The 18,615-nt window shown below is 41.2% G+C and overlaps 1 protein-coding gene across 1 annotated transcript; it reads right to left on the bottom strand.

Moving 5' to 3' along the window:
* Window positions 1-252: 252 nt before the first annotated feature.
* On the bottom strand, window positions 253-17,700 carry LOC127919910 (inner centromere protein-like). The gene is given in 10 exon segments (XM_052503743.1): window positions 253-647; window positions 854-977; window positions 979-1,008; window positions 1,487-1,543; window positions 2,118-2,312; window positions 2,535-2,631; window positions 2,864-3,021; window positions 4,145-4,267; window positions 5,280-5,510; window positions 17,572-17,700. Coding segments are annotated over 10 exon segments (1,329 nt in total). The 3' UTR covers window positions 253-462.
* Between the last annotated feature and the right edge of the window lie 915 nt (window positions 17,701-18,615).

The raw sequence follows: 18,615 nt of genomic DNA, 5'->3' as shown, positions 1-18,615 counted from the left end.
TGCCCAATTCCTTTTTCAATGTGCAGAAAATTTATTTTATTTGTAAATGAGATTATTACACTATATAGAATAACGTTGTGTGGTTAAGTATTTCTGCACAGACGAGTAGCTCATGTTTTACCCCCTCATTCCCTTATAAAATAATAATTGGTTGTACAGTTAGTTACCTTCAAGTTGTGATCCTTGCCTGTCAAATAGTTAATGGATTTCCCTTCATGTGAACTTTTATTTTTAAACGACCATCTTCAAAAGTTGTGGAGATGTTATATCCATTTTATTCAGAAGAAATGTAAAAATGTATACAAGATTTATTTTTTTTAAAGAATTTTTAAAAAAGAAAAAAAGGTTCTATATTCCTTACACTTCCCCTTCAAGTGTCCGCCAGCTAGGAATCCTAATACAATACATGAAAGAACAAACATTACCAAAATGAAAAAAAATAAAACAATTTTATCCCAGTGCTTAAAGGGGTAGAGCTCCCATTCGAGGCGGCGAGTGCCAGACAGCAGAGCTGGTACGTTTAAAGTAGCGAGGTTTGCTCTTGCAGAAGATGCGATCCAGCTTTGGGGGTTCAATCGCCCCGTAGTGAGAGTCCACGTCAGCTGGGTGAAAATATTGCTTCATCATAGACTGCTTCAGCTGGTTGCCTAGAGGGGAGGGAAGAAGGGGTTCACACTTTAGCATCGTGACTAAGGCCTTGGGTCTTGTAGTTATAAAAAGCTAGCACTTTGTTTTTTAAATAAAGGTTAAAAATAATAATTTAAAAAAGCACAGTGAAAGGCATAAACGAGGCCTTGTGTGGAGGCGTTATGCACCGCGTGTTGCCACAAGGTCTAAAGTCAGTCAAACGTACCCTCAGCCCACGTGGGGATGGGTTTCCTCGGTGCAGATTCGTCATCAGTAGAGTCATCACTGTTCTGATCCATCCCATAGTCCTCAGGGTTGGTGTTGAGAACAACGGGCTTGTTCCCCCCCTTTAGGAGTGATCTCATACGACTGGGGAGACTGCTGCAAGGACAAGAAGACAAATCAGGGATTTCTGCTGCAAGGACAAGAAGACAAATCAGGGACTTCTTCTCTTAGAATTCAAATAGACCAAGTTGGTGTGATTTCTACACCAGCCATGGTTGGACTGATAAAAGTAGGTCCTTCTGTAGCTCAGTTGGTAGAGCATGGCGCTTGTAACGCCAGGGAAGTGGGTTCAATCCCGGGACCACCCATACGTAGAATGTATGCACACATGACTGTAAGCCTTTGGATAAAAGCGTCTGCTAAATGGCATATATTATTATTATTATTATTATTAGGTCCAGCAACATTAGAGTATATCATATTGAGAGTCCTCATCTCCTACTTCCACTTATCAGATGCTTTTATCCAAAGCGACTTAGTCATAGTTTGCGTACATTTTACGTATGGGTGGCCCCGGGGAATCGAACCCAACAACCCCTGGCGTTGCAAGCTCTACCGAGAGTGTGATCCATACCTCGATATCCACAGTGACGTTGAGGACTCCTCCCTTCCCTACAGGCGTCTTCAACACCTATAGGCGGGAACAGGAGAAGTGCACACGAACATCTGTAAATCTACCACAGGATCAATATAGGCCTATGAGATACACAACACTTTGCAAAGATTAGGAAAATCATTACCCCCCATCCACTCCTTCCAGCCCCAAGGGACAAATAGGAAAAACAAACAAATGTTTACATTAAAAACAATGCTCCCCCCCCCTCCCCCCCCCGATGTTATAGTCATATGTTGGGGCCAATCCCACATCTTCCCCTACTGGCGGGCCAACAAACTGTCATTGTTGGATAAGACACCAGGAAATCAGCACCAAAGTGATTTTTAATTTAGGAATCAATTCCCAGGTATCCCTCCACGCGTAATAGAGATGTGATCATATACACATGTAAGCAAGGTTTGAAATTATTCTGTTTTAGTCAAATATCCGTTTGGGCTTCTTGCGGTCAATTTGGACTAAACCCATTATTTGTAATCATCTTCCGGCCCCACGACCACCTCCCCCAAGAAAACTAAATGGACCCAGGGGTTGATCTAGTTGATGCTCCCTGCCCTACTTTTTACCTGTCAAAGTAGAGAAGTGTTCTCACCTGAACTTCAGCAGTCAGGTGGCTCTTAGCGGCTTCTCGCTGTCGCTCAGCGAGTTTCTCAGCTTCTCGCTGTCGCTCAGCGAGTTTCTCAGCTTCGCGCTGTCGCTCAGCAAGTTTCTCAGCTTCTCGCTGTCGCTCAGCGAGTCTCTCAGCTTCTCGCTGTCTCTCCTCCTCAGCCTGCCTCTGTTGCTCCTCCTATTGACAGAATAAAAACATTCCATTAGTACTTCAACCTGCCGTTAATGTCTTCTAACCGAAAGCGTACATGTACTAAGTCCCCAATATTAACACCTTTTAAATGTTATGTACAAACCTGAAAGTACCTTAAAAACCAAGTCTACACAATGTTTAAGACCAGGAACAGACATGTTAAATTAATGGTTAATCCAAACAAGACAGGTATGGTTGAAGACTTACCCTCTTCCTCTTCTCCAACTCTCTCCTCTCCTTCTCCCGGGCAGCTTTCTCCACGTCTCTCTGAAGAGCAATGGCCTTCTCTCGCTCTACCCGCTCCCTGTGACAGACACAATATTCAGCAACAGCCTTCTCCGTCTCCACATTAAACCAAACCATTCACAGTCCAAAGCTTCGAACATCAACAGTAACAACGCCAGTTTAATAGAAGATCAAACTAATTAATAATGAAAGGCCATTTTACATCAGCAGTTGTCGGCCATTTTACAGTTGTCGTAATTCCATAAGAAAATAAACACTTCCCATTCATCAAAAGTTGACAGGAAAACTACCTCTCAGCAGATGCTTGTCTCTCTCTCTCCAGTTCTCTCTCTAGTTCTTTCTTCAGCTCCAGGGCTCGTCGGGCCTCGGCCATCTTACGAGCCCTCTCCTGCTCTTCTTCGGCTCTCCTCTTCGCCTGCAGCTCCTGCTGACGCTTCTCCTCCTCCTCCTGGGTCAAGGGTCAAACATTTAACAACCCACATGCAGCACCTTCAAGAGGCATTCAATTTTTTTTAATAACAAAATGGCTGTCCTTGGGGCTGGTCTAGCGGGCAATGCTGCAGTTTGGACATTAATGGGTGATAGAGGAAATTATGGTTGAAATGACTAATTATCTATACATTCCAATCAGAACTGACTAGTCCAAATGCTATAATGTACTGTACATGTGAATTTTCTCTCTTGCTCCCTTTCCCAATTGTATATAATGTAGTCAGGAGTTTAGTAACAATGAAGGTCTGTTCCTTAGTTCATTCAGTTGTACAAATCTCCAGGTGGTGGGAACGGGGCATCTCCAGATTGTCGAGAATGTTGATTTATACTGACTGGCCTTGACTTCGTGCTGATAACGCGAAGGCTCAAAAGCTAGGGAGCCCCTCTGCTTGTGGAATAGAACGTTTGGAAAACGCTGACGCCATTTTCAGTTTATAACCTGTGGAAATGTGTGTATGCATTTAGTACTCTCTGGAATTAAACATTATTACCTTGGCTTTTAAGACTGGTCTCAATCTACTTCATGCATAATTAATGAACTTACAAATCATTAATGAATTAGAATTGAGTGCGAATTTGTTTTTGGCTACAAAACACATAGGAACTATAGAAATTCCACTATCAATGGGTCAAGAGTGGGTACGGATTCTACCCCCGCTACGGGCGGCATTCCGTCTACCCCCCCCCCCCCTACGGGCGGCATTCCGTCTACCCCCCCACGGGCGGCATTCCGTCTACCCCTACGGGCGGCATTCCGTCTACCCCCTACGGGCGGCATTCCGTGTACCCCCCAGACGGGCGGCATTCCGTCTACCCCCACGGGCGGCATTCCGTCTACCACCCCCACGGGCGGCATTCCGTCTACCACCCCCCACGGGCGGCATTCCGTCTACCACCCCCCACGGGCGGCATTCCGTCTACCACCCCCCACGGGCGGCATTCCGTCTACCACCCCCTACGGGCGGCATTCCGTCTACCCCCCTACGGGCGGCATTCCGTCTACCCCTCCTATATCTGCCCACTAAAAATAAATCATACTACTACTAATAAATAGAAAGTAGGAAACAGGAGTGTCTTACAGACTGTTGAATCTTCTTCCTCCTGACGTCCTCCTCCATCTTCCTCCTCAGTTCCAGCTCCTCCTGGCGTTTGGTGGCCACCTTCTTCTTGGCTCTCTCCTCTGCCATGCGCTCCACTCGCAGCTGCGGGAACAGGGGGAAGATAGTTTTACAAAAACTAGTTTCCTATTGGATAAGTTCAGATAGTTTCTCCTCTTTTACACTCCATTTCAAGGCGGTTTGTGCCCAAAATGAACAGGACCCCCATTACTGTAGCTTCACCTCGGCATCAGATGTCTTCCGTCCGTCATTCAGTAAAGTCGCGCCAACGTCTCGCCCCGCCCCGTCCCCTCTCGTCAACGCCTCACCCCGTCGCGTCTCTCGTCAACGCCTCGCCCCGTCGCGTCTCTCGTCAACGCCTCGCCCCGTCGCGTCTCTCGTCAACGCCTCGCCCCGTCGCGTCTCTCGTCAACGCCTCGCCCCGTCGCGTCTCTCGTCAACGCCTCGCCCCGTCGCGTCTCTCGTCAACGCCTCTCCCCGTCGCGTCTCTCGTCAACGCCTCGCCCCGTCGCGTCTCTCGTCAACGCCTCGCCCCGCCGCGTCTCTCGTCAACGCCTCGCCCCGTCGCGTCTCTCGTCAACGCCTCGCCCCGTCGCGTCTCTCGTCAACGCCTCGCCCCGCCGCGTCTCTCGTCAACGCCTCACCCCGTCCCCTCTCGTCAACGCCTCACCCCGTCCCCTCTCGTCAACGCCTCACCCCGTCCCCTCTCGTCAACGCCTCACCCCGTCCCCTCTCGTCAACGCCTCACCCCGTCCCCTCTCGTCAACGCCTCACCCCGTCCCCTCTCGTCAACGCCTCACCCCGTCCCCTCTCGTCAACGCCTCACCCGTCCCCTCTCGTCAACGCCTCACCCCGTCCCCTCTCGTCAACGCCTCACCCCGTCCCCTCTCGTCAACGCCTCACCCGTCCCCTCTCGTCAACGCCTCACCCCGCCGCGTCTCTCGTCAACGCCTCACCCCGCCGCGTCTCTCGTCAACGCCTCACCCCGCCGCGTCTCTCGTCAACGCCTCACCCCGCCGCGTCTCTCGTCAACGTCTCACCCCGTCGCGTCTCTCGTCAACACCTCACCCTGTCGCGTCTCTCGTCAACACCTCACCTTGTCGTGTTTCTCGTCAATCTGGAGCATTTTCTGCTCAATCTTCTTCTTCTTCTCCTCCTCTTTCTGTTCTTCCTTCACCCGGGCCTCGACTACCCTCCGCAGCCGTTCATCCCTCTTCTTCTTCATCTCCTCCTGTTTTCTCCTCTTCTCCTCCTCCATCTTCTTCTTCCTCTCGTCTTCTTGCTCTTGCTTCTTCTTTAGTGCTTCCAGTTTCAGGCGTTCTCTTTCCTAGAAGAAGATTACACTTAGTAATCTGATATAGTTACATGGCATAAAAATAATAAATATATATATATATATTTTTAGCATTCTAGTGGCATCTCATTTGGGACGGAGTGAAATCCGTGGTAGTATTATTTTTATTTTCTATGGAAAGAGAGCCCATGGTATTATTTTCTATGGAAAGAGAGCCCATGGCATTATTTTCTATGGAAAGAGAGCCCATGGCATTATTTTCTATGGAAAGAGAGCCCATGGCATTATTTTCTATGGAAAGAGAGCCCATGGCATTATTTTCTATGGAAAGAGAGCCCATGGCATTATTTTCTATGGAAAGAGAGCCCATGGTATTATTTTCTATGGAAAGAGAGCCCATGGCATTATTTTCTATGGAAAGAGAGCCCCATGGTATTATTTTCTATGGAAAGAGAGCCCATGGCATTATTTTCTATGGAAAGAGAGCCCATGGTATTATTTTCTATGGAAAGAGAGCCCATGGCATTATTTTCTATGGAAAGAGAGCCCATGGTATTATTTTCTATGGAAAGAGAGCCCATGGTATTATTTTCTATGTAAAGAGAGCCCATGGTATTATTTTCTATGTAAAGAGAGCCCATGGTATTATTTTCTATGTAAAGAGAGCCCATGGTATTATTTTCTATGTAAAGAGAGCCCATGGTATTATTTTCTATGTAAAGAGAGCCCATGGTATTATTTTCTATGTAAAGAGAGCCCATGGTATTATTTTCTATGGAAAGAGAGCCCATGGTATTATTTTCTATGGAAAGAGAGCCCATGGTATTATTTTCTATGGAAAGAGAGCCCATGGTATTATTTTCTATGGAAAGAGAGCCCATGGTATTATTTTCTATGGAAAGAGAGCCCATGGTATTATTTTCTATGGAAAGAGAGCCCATGGTATTATTTTCTATGGAAAGAGAGCCCATGGTATTATTTTCTATGGAAAGAGAGCCCATGGTATTATTTTCTATGGAAAGAGAGCCCATGGTATTATTTTCTATGGAAAGAGAGCCCATGGTATTATTTTCTATGGAAAGAGAGCCCATGGTATTATTTTCTATGGAAAGAGAGCCCATGGTATTATTTTCTATGGAAAGAGAGCCCATGGTATTATTTTCTATGGAAAGAGAGCCCATGGTATTATTTTCTATGGAAAGAGAGCCCATGGTATTATTTTCTATGGAAAGAGAGCCCATGGTATTATTTTCTATGGAAAGAGAGCCCATGGCATTATTTTCTATGGAAAGAGAGCCCATGGCATTATTTTCTATGGAAAGAGAGCCCATGGCATTATTTTCTATGGAAAGAGAGCCCATGGTATTATTTTCTATGGAAAGAGAGCCCATGGCATTATTTTCTATGGAAAGAGAGCCCATGGTATTATTTTCTATGGAAAGAGAGCCCATGGCATTATTTTCTATGGAAAGAGAGCCCATGGTATTATTTTCTATGTAAAGAGAGCCCATGGTATTATTTTCTATGGAAAGAGAGCCCATGGTATTATTTTCTATGTAAAGAGAGCCCATGGTATTATTTTCTATGGAAAGAGAGCCCATGGTATTATTTTCTATGGAAAGAGAGCCCATGGTATTATTTTCTATGGAAAGAGAGCCCATGGTATTATTTTCTATGGAAAGAGAGCCCATGGTATTATTTTCTATGGAAAGAGAGCCCATGGTATTATTTTCTATGGAAAGAGAGCCCATTGTATTATTTTCTATGGAAAGAGAGCCCATGGTATTATTTTCTATGGAAAGAGAGCCCATGGTATTATTTTCTATGGAAAGAGAGCCCATGGTATTATTTTCTATGGAAAGAGAGCCCATGGTATTATTTTCTATGGAAAGAGAGCCCATGGCATTATTTTCTATGGAAAGAGAGCCCATGGCATTATTTTCTATGGAAAGAGAGCCCATGGCATTATTTTCTATGGAAAGAGAGCCCATGGCATTATTTTCTATGGAAAGAGAGCCCATGGCATTATTTTCTATGGAAAGAGAGCCCATGGCATTATTTTCTATGGAAAGAGAGCCCATGGCATTATTTTCTATGGAAAGAGAGCCCATGGTATTATTTTCTATGGAAAGAGAGCCCATGGTATTATTTTCTATGGAAAGAGAGCCCATGGTATTATTTTCTATGGAAAGAGAGCCCATGGTATTATTTTCTATGGAAAGAGAGCCCATGGTATTATTTTCTATGGAAAGAGAGCCCATGGTATTATTTTCTATGGAAAGAGAGCCCATGGTATTATTTTCTATGGAAAGAGAGCCCATGGTATTATTTTCTATGGAAAGAGAGCCCATGGTATTATTTTCTATGGAAAGAGAGCCCATGGTATTATTTTCTATGGAAAGAGAGCCCATGGTATTATTTTCTATGGAAAGAGAGCCCATGGTATTATTTTCTATGGAAAGAGAGCCCATGGTATTATTTTCTATGGAAAGAGAGCCCATGGTATTATTTTCTATGGAAAGAGAGCCCATGGTATTATTTTCTATGGAAAGAGAGCCCATGGTATTATTTTCTATGGAAAGAGAGCCCATGGTATTATTTTCTATGGAAAGAGAGCCCATGGTATTATTTTCTATGGAAAGAGAGCCCATGGTATTATTTTCTATGGAAAGAGAGCCCATGGCATTATTTTCTATGGAAAGAGAGCCCATGGCATTATTTTCTATGGAAAGAGAGCCCATGGCATTATTTTCTATGGAAAGAGAGCCCATGGCATTATTTTCTATGGAAAGAGAGCCCATGGCATTATTTTCTATGGAAAGAGAGCCCATGGCATTATTTTCTATGGAAAGAGAGCCCATGGCATTATTTTCTATGGAAAGAGAGCCCATGGCATTATTTTCTATGGAAAGAGAGCCCATGGCATTATTTTCTATGGAAAGAGAGCCCATGGTATTATTTTCTATGGAAAGAGAGCCCATGGCATTATTTTCTATGGAAAGAGAGCCCATGGTATTATTTTCTATGGAAAGAGAGCCCATGGCATTATTTTCTATGGAAAGAGAGCCCATGGTATTATTTTCTATGGAAAGAGAGCCCATGGCATTATTTTCTATGGAAAGAGAGCCCATGGTATTATTTTCTATGGAAAGAGAGCCCATGGTATTATTTTCTATGGAAAGAGAGCCCATGGTATTATTTTCTATGGAAAGAGAGCCCATGGTATTATTTTCTATGGAAAGAGAGCCCATGGTATTATTTTCTATGGAAAGAGAGCCCATGGTATTATTTTCTATGGAAAGAGAGCCCATGGCATTATTTTCTATGGAAAGAGAGCCCATGGTATTATTTTCTATGGAAAGAGAGCCCATGGCATTATTTTCTATGGAAAGAGAGCCCATGGTATTATTTTCTATGGAAAGAGAGCCCATGGTATTATTTTCTATGGAAAGAGAGCCCATGGTATTATTTTCTATGGAAAGAGAGCCCATGGTATTATTTTCTATGGAAAGAGAGCCCATGGTATTATTTTCTATGGAAAGAGAGCCCATGGTATTATTTTCTATGGAAAGAGAGCCCATGGTATTATTTTCTATGGAAAGAGAGCCCATGGTATTATTTTCTATGGAAAGAGAGCCCATGGTATTATTTTCTATGGAAAGAGAGCCCATGGTATTATTTTCTATGGAAAGAGAGCCCATGGTATTATTTTCTATGGAAAGAGAGCCCATGGCATTATTTTCTATGGAAAGAGAGCCCATGGCATTATTTTCTATGGAAAGAGAGCCCATGGCATTATTTTCTATGGAAAGAGAGCCCATGGCATTATTTTCTATGGAAAGAGAGCCCATGGCATTATTTTCTATGGAAAGAGAGCCCATGGCATTATTTTCTATGGAAAGAGAGCCCATGGCATTATTTTCTATGGAAAGAGAGCCCATGGCATTATTTTCTATGGAAAGAGAGCCCATGGCATTATTTTCTATGGAAAGAGAGCCCATGGCATTATTTTCTATGGAAAGAGAGCCCATGGCATTATTTTCTATGGAAAGAGAGCCCATGGTATTATTTTCTATGGAAAGAGAGCCCATAGTATTATTTGAAATGGAAAGAGAGCCCATGGTATTATTTGAAATGGAAAGAGAGCCCATGGTATTATTTGAAATGGAAAGAGAGCCCATAGTATTATTATATATGGAAAGAGAGCCCATAGTATTATTTTCTATGGAAAGAGAGCCCATGGTATTATTTTCTATGGAAAGAGAGCCCATGGTATTATTTGAAATGGAAAGAGAGCCCATGGTATTATTTGAAATGGAAAGAGAGCCCATAGTATTATTATATGGAAAGAGAGCCCATAGTATTATTTTCTACGGAAAGAGAGCCCATGGTATTATTTTCTATGGAAAGAGAGCCCATGGTATTATTTTCTATGGAAAGAGAGCCCATGGTATTATTTTCTATGGAAAGAGAGCCCATGGTATTATTTTCTATGGAAAGAGAGCCCATGGTATTATTTTCTATGGAAAGAGAGCCCATGGTATTATTTTCTATGGAAAGAGAGCCCATGGTATTATTTTCTATGGAAAGAGAGCCCATGGTATTATTTTCTATGGAAAGAGAGCCCATGGTATTATTTTCTATGGAAAGAGAGCCCATGGTATTATTTTCTATGGAAAGAGAGCCCATGGTATTATTTTCTATGGAAAGAGAGCCCATGGTATTATTTTCTATGGAAAGAGAGCCCATGGTATTATTTTCTATGGAAAGAGAGCCCATGGTATTATTTTCTATGGAAAGAGAGCCCATAGTATTATTTTCTATGGAAAGAGAGCCCATGGTATTATTTGAAATGGAAAGAGAGCCCATGGTATTATTTGAAATGGAAAGAGAGCCCATGGTATTATTTTCTACGGAAAGAGAGCCCATGGTATTATTTGAAATGGAAAGAGAGCCCATAGTATTATTATATATGGAAAGAGAGCCCATGGTATTATTTTCTATGGAAAGAGAGCCCATGGTATTATTTTCTATGGAAAGAGAGCCCATGGTATTATTTTCTATGGAAAGAGAGCCCATGGTATTATTTTCTATGGAAAGAGAGCCCATGGTATTATTTTCTATGGAAAGAGAGCCCATGGTATTATTTTCTATGGAAAGAGAGCCCATGGTATTATTTTCTATGGAAAGAGAGCCCATGGTATTATTTTCTATGGAAAGAGAGCCCATGGTATTATTTTCTATGGAAAGAGAGCCCATGGTATTATTTTCTATGGAAAGAGAGCCCATGGTATTATTTTCTATGTAAAGAGAGCCCATGGTATTATTTTCTATGGAAAGAGAGCCCATGGTATTATTTTCTATGGAAAGAGAGCCCATGGTATTATTTTCTATGGAAAGAGAGCCCATGGTATTATTTTCTATGGAAAGAGAGCCCATGGTATTATTTTCTATGGAAAGAGAGCCCATGGTATTATTTTCTATGGAAAGAGAGCCCATGGTATTATTTTCTATGGAAAGAGAGCCCATGGTATTATTTTCTATGGAAAGAGAGCCCATGGCATTATTTTCTATGGAAAGAGAGCCCATGGCATTATTTTCTATGGAAAGAGAGCCCATGGCATTATTTCCTATGGAAAGAGAGCCCATGGCATTATTTTCTATGGAAAGAGAGCCCATGGCATTATTTTCTATGGAAAGAGAGCCCATGGCATTATTTTCTATGGAAAGAGAGCCCATGGCATTATTTTCTATGGAAAGAGAGCCCATGGCATTATTTTCTATGGAAAGAGAGCCCATGGCATTATTTTCTATGGAAAGAGAGCCCATGGCATTATTTTCTATGGAAAGAGAGCCCATGGTATTATTTTCTATGGAAAGAGAGCCCATGGTATTATTTTCTATGGAAAGAGAGCCCATGGTATTATTTGAAATGGAAAGAGAGCCCATGGTATTATTTGAAATGGAAAGAGAGCCCATAGTATTATTATATATGGAAAGAGAGCCCATAGTATTATTTTCTACGGAAAGAGAGCCCATGGTATTATTTTCTATGGAAAGAGAGCCCATGGTATTATTTTCTATGGAAAGAGAGCCCATGGTATTATTTTCTATGGAAAGAGAGCCCATGGTATTATTTTCTATGGAAAGAGAGCCCATGGCATTATTTTCTATGGAAAGAGAGCCCATGGTATTATTTTCTATGGAAAGAGAGCCCATGGCATTATTTTCTATGGAAAGAGAGCCCATGGTATTATTTTCTATGGAAAGAGAGCCCATGGTATTATTTTCTATGGAAAGAGAGCCCATGGTATTATTTTCTATGGAAAGAGAGCCCATGGTATTATTTTCTATGTAAAGAGAGCCCATGGTATTATTTTCTATGGAAAGAGAGCCCATGGTATTATTTTCTATGGAAAGAGAGCCCATGGTATTATTTTCTATGGAAAGAGAGCCCATGGTATTATTTTCTATGGAAAGAGAGCCCATGGTATTATTTTCTATGGAAAGAGAGCCCATGGTATTATTTTCTATGGAAAGAGAGCCCATGGTATTATTTTCTATGGAAAGAGAGCCCATGGCATTATTTTCTATGTATTATTTTCTATGGAAAGAGAGCCCATGGCATTATTTTCTATGGAAAGAGAGCCCATGGCATTATTTTCTATGGAAAGAGAGCCCATGGCATTATTTTCTATGGAAAGAGAGCCCATGGCATTATTTTCTATGGAAAGAGAGCCCATGGCATTATTTTCTATGGAAAGAGAGCCCATGGCATTATTTTCTATGGAAAGAGAGCCCATGGCATTATTTTCTATGGAAAGAGAGCCCATGGCATTATTTTCTATGGAAAGAGAGCCCATGGCATTATTTTCTATGGAAAGAGAGCCCATGGTATTATTTTCTATGGAAAGAGAGCCCATGGTATTATTTTCTATGGAAAGAGAGCCCATGGTATTATTTTCTATGGAAAGAGAGCCCATGGTATTATTTGAAATGGAAAGAGAGCCCATGGTATTATTTGAAATGGAAAGAGAGCCCATAGTATTATTATATATGGAAAGAGAGCCCATGGTATTATTTTCTATGGAAAGAGAGCCCATGGTATTATTTTCTATGGAAAGAGAGCCCATGGTATTATTTTCTATGGAAAGAGAGCCCATGGTATTATTTTCTATGGAAAGAGAGCCCATGGTATTATTTTCTATGGAAAGAGAGCCCATGGTATTATTTTCTATGGAAAGAGAGCCCATGGCATTATTTTCTATGGAAAGAGAGCCCATGGTATTATTTTCTATGGAAAGAGAGCCCATGGCATTATTTTCTATGGAAAGAGAGCCCATGGTATTATTTTCTATGGAAAGAGAGCCCATGGTATTATTTTCTATGGAAAGAGAGCCCATGGTATTATTTTCTATGTAAAGAGAGCCCATGGTATTATTTTCTATGGAAAGAGAGCCCATGGTATTATTTTCTATGGAAAGAGAGCCCATGGTATTATTTTCTATGGAAAGAGAGCCCATGGTATTATTTTCTATGGAAAGAGAGCCCATGGTATTATTTTCTATGGAAAGAGAGCCCATGGTATTATTTTCTATGGAAAGAGAGCCCATGGTATTATTTTCCCATATGGAAAGAGAGCCCATAGTATTATTTTCTATGGAAAGAGAGCCCATGGTATTATTTTCTATGGAAAGAGAGCCCATGGCATTATTTTCTATGGAAAGAGAGCCCATGGCATTATTTTCTATGGAAAGAGAGCCCATGGTATTATTTTCTATGGAAAGAGAGCCCATGGCATTATTTTCTATGGAAAGAGAGCCCATGGCATTATTTTCTATGGAAAGAGAGCCCATGGCATTATTTTCTATGGAAAGAGAGCCCATGGTATTATTTTCTATGGAAAGAGAGCCCATGGTATTATTTTCTATGGAAAGAGAGCCCATAGTATTATTTTCTATGGAAAGAGAGCCCATGGTATTATTTGAAATGGAAAGAGAGCCCATGGTATTATTTGAAATGGAAAGAGAGCCCATAGTATTATTATATATGGAAAGAGAGCCCATGGTATTATTTTCTATGGAAAGAGAGCCCATGGTATTATTTTCTATGGAAAGAGAGCCCATGGTATTATTTGAAATGGAAAGAGAGCCCATGGTATTATTTGAAATGGAAAGAGAGCCCATAGTATTATTATTATGGAAAGAGAGCCCATAGTATTATTTTCTACGGAAAGAGAGCCCATGGTATTATTTTCTATGGAAAGAGAGCCCATGGCATTATTTTCTATGGAAAGAGAGCCCATGGTATTATTTTCTATGGAAAGAGAGCCCATGGTATTATTTTCTATGGAAAGAGAGCCCATGGTATTATTTTCTATGGAAAGAGAGCCCATGGTATTATTTGAAATGGAAAGAGAGCCCATGGTATTATTTGAAATGGAAAGAGAGCCCATGGTATTATTTTATATGGAAAGAGAGCCCATAGTATTATTTTCTATGGAAAGAGAGCCCATGGTATTATTTTCTATGGAAAGAGAGCCCATGGTATTATTTTCTGGAAAGAGAGCCCATGGTATTATTTTCAATGGAAAGAGAGCCCATGGTATTATTATATATGGAAAGAGAAAGCCCATGGTATTATTTTCTATGGAAAGAGAGCCCATGGTATTATTTTCTATGGAAAGAGAGCCCATGGTATTATTTTCTATGGAAAGAGAGCCCATGGTATTATTTTCTATGGAAAGAGAGCCCATGGTATTATTTTCTATGGAAAGAGAGCCCATGGTATTATTTTCTATGGAAAGAGAGCCCATGGTATTATTTTCTATGGAAAGAGAGCCCATGGTATTATTTTCTATGGAAAGAGAGCCCATGGTATTATTTTCTATGGAAAGAGAGCCCATGGTATTATTTTCTATGGAAAGAGAGCCCATGGTATTATTTTCTATGGAAAGAGAGCCCATGGTATTATTTTCTATGGAAAGAGAGCCCATGGTATTATTTTCTATGGAAAGAGAGCCCATGGTATTATTTTCTATGGAAAGAGAGCCCATGGTATTATTTTCTATGGAAAGAGAGCCCATGGTATTATTTTCTATGGAAAGAGAGACCATAGTATTATTTTCTATGGAAAGAGAGCCCATGGTATTATTTTCTATGGAAAGAGAGCCCATGGTATTATTTGGAAATGGAAAGAGAGCCCATAGTATTATTTATATGGAAAGAGAGCCCATGGTATTATTTTCTATGGAAAGAGAGCCCATGGTATTATTTTCTATGGAAAGAGAGCCCATGGTATTATTTTCTGGAAAGAGAGCCCATGGTATTATTTTCTATGGAAAGAGAGCCCATGGTATTATTTTCTATGGAAAGAGAGCCCATGGTATTATTTTCTATGGAAAGAGAGCCCATGGTATTATTTTCTATGGAAAGAGAGCCCATGGTATTATTTTCCCATATTATTTTCTATGGAAAGAGAGCCCATGGTATTATTTTCTATGGAAAGAGAGCCCATGGTATTATTTTCTATGGAAAGAGAGCCCATGGAAAGAGCCCATATTATTTTCTATGGAAAGAGAGCCCATGGTATTATTTTCTATGGAAAGAGAGCCCATGGTATTATTTTCTATGGAAAGAGAGCCCATGGTATTATTTTCTATGGAAAGAGAGCCCATGGTATTATTTTCTATGGAAAGAGAGCCCATGGTATTATTTTCTATGGAAAGAGAGCCCATAGTATTATTTTATATGGAAAGAGAGCCCATGGTATTATTTTCTATGGAAAGAGAGCCCATGGTATTATTTTCTATGGAAAGAGAGCCCATGGTATTATTTTCTATGGAAAGAGAGCCCATGGTATTATTTTCTATGGAAAGAGAGCCCATGGTATTATTGGTATTATTTTCTATGGAAAGAGAGCCCATGGTATTATTTTCTATGGAAAGAGAGCCCATGGTATTATTTTCTATGGAAAGAGAGCCCATGGTATTATTTTCTATGGAAAGAGAGCCCATGGTATTATTTTCTATGGAAAGAGAGCCCATGGTATTATTTTCTATGGAAAGAGAGCCCATGGTATTATTTTCTATGGAAAGAGAGCCCATGGTATTATTTTCTATGGAAAGAGAGCCCATATTATTTTCTATGTATTATTTTCTATGGAAAGAGAGCCCATGGTATTATTTTCTATGGAAAGAGAGCCCATGGTATTATTTTCTATGGAAAGAGAGCCCATGGTATTATTTTCTATGGAAAGAGAGCCCATGGTATTATTTTCTATGGAAAGAGAGCCCATGGTATTATTTTCTATGGAAAGAGAGCCCATGGTATTATTTTCTATGGAAAGAGAGCCCATGGTATTATTTTCTATGGAAGAGAGCCCATGGTATTATTTTCTATGGAAAGATTATTTTCTATGGAGCCCATGGTATTATTTTCTATGGAAAGAGAGCCCATGGTATTATTTTCTATGGAAAGAGAGCCCATGGTATTATTTTCTATGGAAAGAGAGCCCATGGTATTATTTTCTATGGAAAGAGAGCCCATGGTATTATTTTCTATGGAAAGAGAGCCCATGGTATTATTTTCTATGGAAAGAGAGCCCATGGTATTATTTTCTATGGAAAGAGAGCCCATGGTATTATTTTCTATGGAAAGAGCCCAGCCCCCATGGTATTATTTTCTATGGAAAGAGAGCCCATGGTATTATTTTCTATGGAAAGAGAGCCCATGGTATTATTTTCTATGGAAAGAGAGCCCATGGTATTATTTTCTATGGAAAGAGAGCCCATGGTATTATTTTCTATGGAAAGAGAGCCCATGGTATTATTTTCTATGGAAAGAGAGCCCATGGTATTATTTTCTATGGAAAGAGAGCCCATGGTATTATTTTCTATGGAAAGAGAGCCCATGGTATTATTTTCTATGGAAAGAGAGCCCATGGTATTATTTTCTATGGAAAGAGAGCCCATGGTATTATTTTCTATGGAAAGAGAGCCCATGGTATTATTTTCTATGGAAAGAGAGCCCATGGTATTATTTTCTATGGAAAGAGAGCCCATGGTATTATTTTCTATGGAAAGAGGTAGCCCATGGTATTATTTTCTATGGAAAGCCCATGGTATTATTTTCTATGGAAAGAGAGCCCATGGTATTATTTTCTATGGAAAGAGAGCCCATGGTATTATTTTCTATGGAAAGAGCCCATGGTATTATTTTCTATGGAAAGAGAGCCCATGGTATTATTTTCTATGGAAAGAGAGCCCATGGTATTATTTTCTATGGAAAGAGAGCCCATGGTATTATTTTCTATGGAAAGAGAGCCCATGGTATTATTTTCTATGGAAAGAGAGCCCATGGTATTATTTTCTATGGAAAGAGAGCCCATGGTATTATTTTCTATGGAAAGAGAGCCCATGGTATTATTTTCTATGGAAAGAGCCCATGGTATTATTTTCTATGGAAAGAGAGCCCATGGTATTATTTTCTATGGAAGCCCATGGTATTATTTTCTATGGAAAGAGAGCCCATGGTATTATTTTCTATGGAAGAGCCCAGATTATTTTCTCTGGCCCATGGTATTATTTTCTATGGAAGAGAGCCCATGGTATTATTTTCTATGGAAAGATGGTATTATTTTCTGTGGAAGAGAGAGCCATGAGTATTATTTTCTATGGAAAGAGAGCCCATGGTATTATTTTCTATGGAAAGAGAGTCGTCAACGCCTCACCCCCGTCCCTCTCGTCAACGCCTCCTCCCCGTCCTCGTCAACGCCTCACTAATCCCCTCTCGTCAACGCCTCACCCCGTCCCCTCTGCGTCAACGCCTCACCCCGTCCCCTCTCGTCAACGCCTCACCCCGTCCCCTCTCGTCAACGCCTCACCCCGTCCCCTCCTCGTCAACGCCTCACCCCGTCCCCTCTCGTCAACGCCTCACCCGCCGCGTCTCTCGTCAGCCGCGTCTCTCGTCAACGCCTGCACCCGCCGCGCCTCTCGTCAACGCCTCACCCCGCCGCGTCTCTCGTCAACGTCTCACCCCGTCGCGCCTCTCGTCAACACCTCACCTGTCCGCCGCGTCTCTCGTCAGCGCCTCACCTTGTCGTGTTTCTCGTCAATCTGGAGCATTTTCTGCTCAATCTTCTTCTTCTTCTCCTCCTCTTTCTGTTCTTCCTTCACCCGGGCCTCGACTACCCTCCGCAGCCGTTCATCCCTCTTCTTCTTCATCTCTCCTGTTTTCTCCTCTTCTCTCCCTCCATCTTCTTCTTCCTCTCGTCTTCTTGCTCTTGCTTCTTCTTTAGTGCTTCCCAGTTTCAGGCATTCTCTTTCCTAGAAGAAGATTACACTTAGTAATCTGATATAGTTACATGGCATAAAATAATAAATATATATATATATTTTTAGCATTCTAGTGGCATTCATTTGGGACGGAGTGAAATCCGTGGTAGTATTATTTTCTATGGAAAGAGAGCCCATGGTATTATTTTCTATGGAAAGAGAGCCCATGGTATTATTTTCTATGGAAAGAGAGCCCATGGTATTATTTTCTATGGAAAGAGAGCCCATGGTATTATTTTCTATGGAAAGAGAGCCCATGGTATTATTTTCTATGGAAAGAGAGCCCATGGTATTATTTTCTATGGAAAGAGAGCCCATGGTATTATTTTCTATGGAAAGAGAGCCCATGGTATTATTTTCTATGGAAAGAGAGCCCATGGTATTATTTTCTATGGAAAGAGAGCCCATGGTATTATTTTCTATGGAAAGAGAGCCCATGGTATTATTTTCTATGGAAAGAGAGCCCATGGTATTATTTTCTATGGAAAGAGAGCCCATGGTATTATTTTCTATGGAAAGAGAGCCCATGGTATTATTTTCTATGGAAAGAGAGCCCATGGTATTATTTTCTATGGAAAGAGAGCCCATGGTATTATTTTCTATGGAAAGAGAGCCCATGGTATTATTTTCTATGGAAAGAGAGCCCATGGTATTATTTTCTATGGAAAGAGAGCCCATGGTATTATTTTCTATGGAAAGAGAGCCCATGGTATTATTTTCTATGGAAAGAGGCCCATGGTATTATTTTCTATGGAAAGAGAGCCCATGGTATTATTTTCTATGGAAAGAGAGCCCATGGTATTA

The sequence above is a fragment of the Oncorhynchus keta genome, unplaced genomic scaffold, assembly GCF_023373465.1.
Source record: "Oncorhynchus keta strain PuntledgeMale-10-30-2019 unplaced genomic scaffold, Oket_V2 Un_contig_17847_pilon_pilon, whole genome shotgun sequence".
In the NCBI taxonomy this organism is placed as follows: domain Eukaryota; kingdom Metazoa; phylum Chordata; class Actinopteri; order Salmoniformes; family Salmonidae; genus Oncorhynchus; species Oncorhynchus keta.
This window is presented reverse-complemented; position numbering and strand designations above follow the sequence as displayed.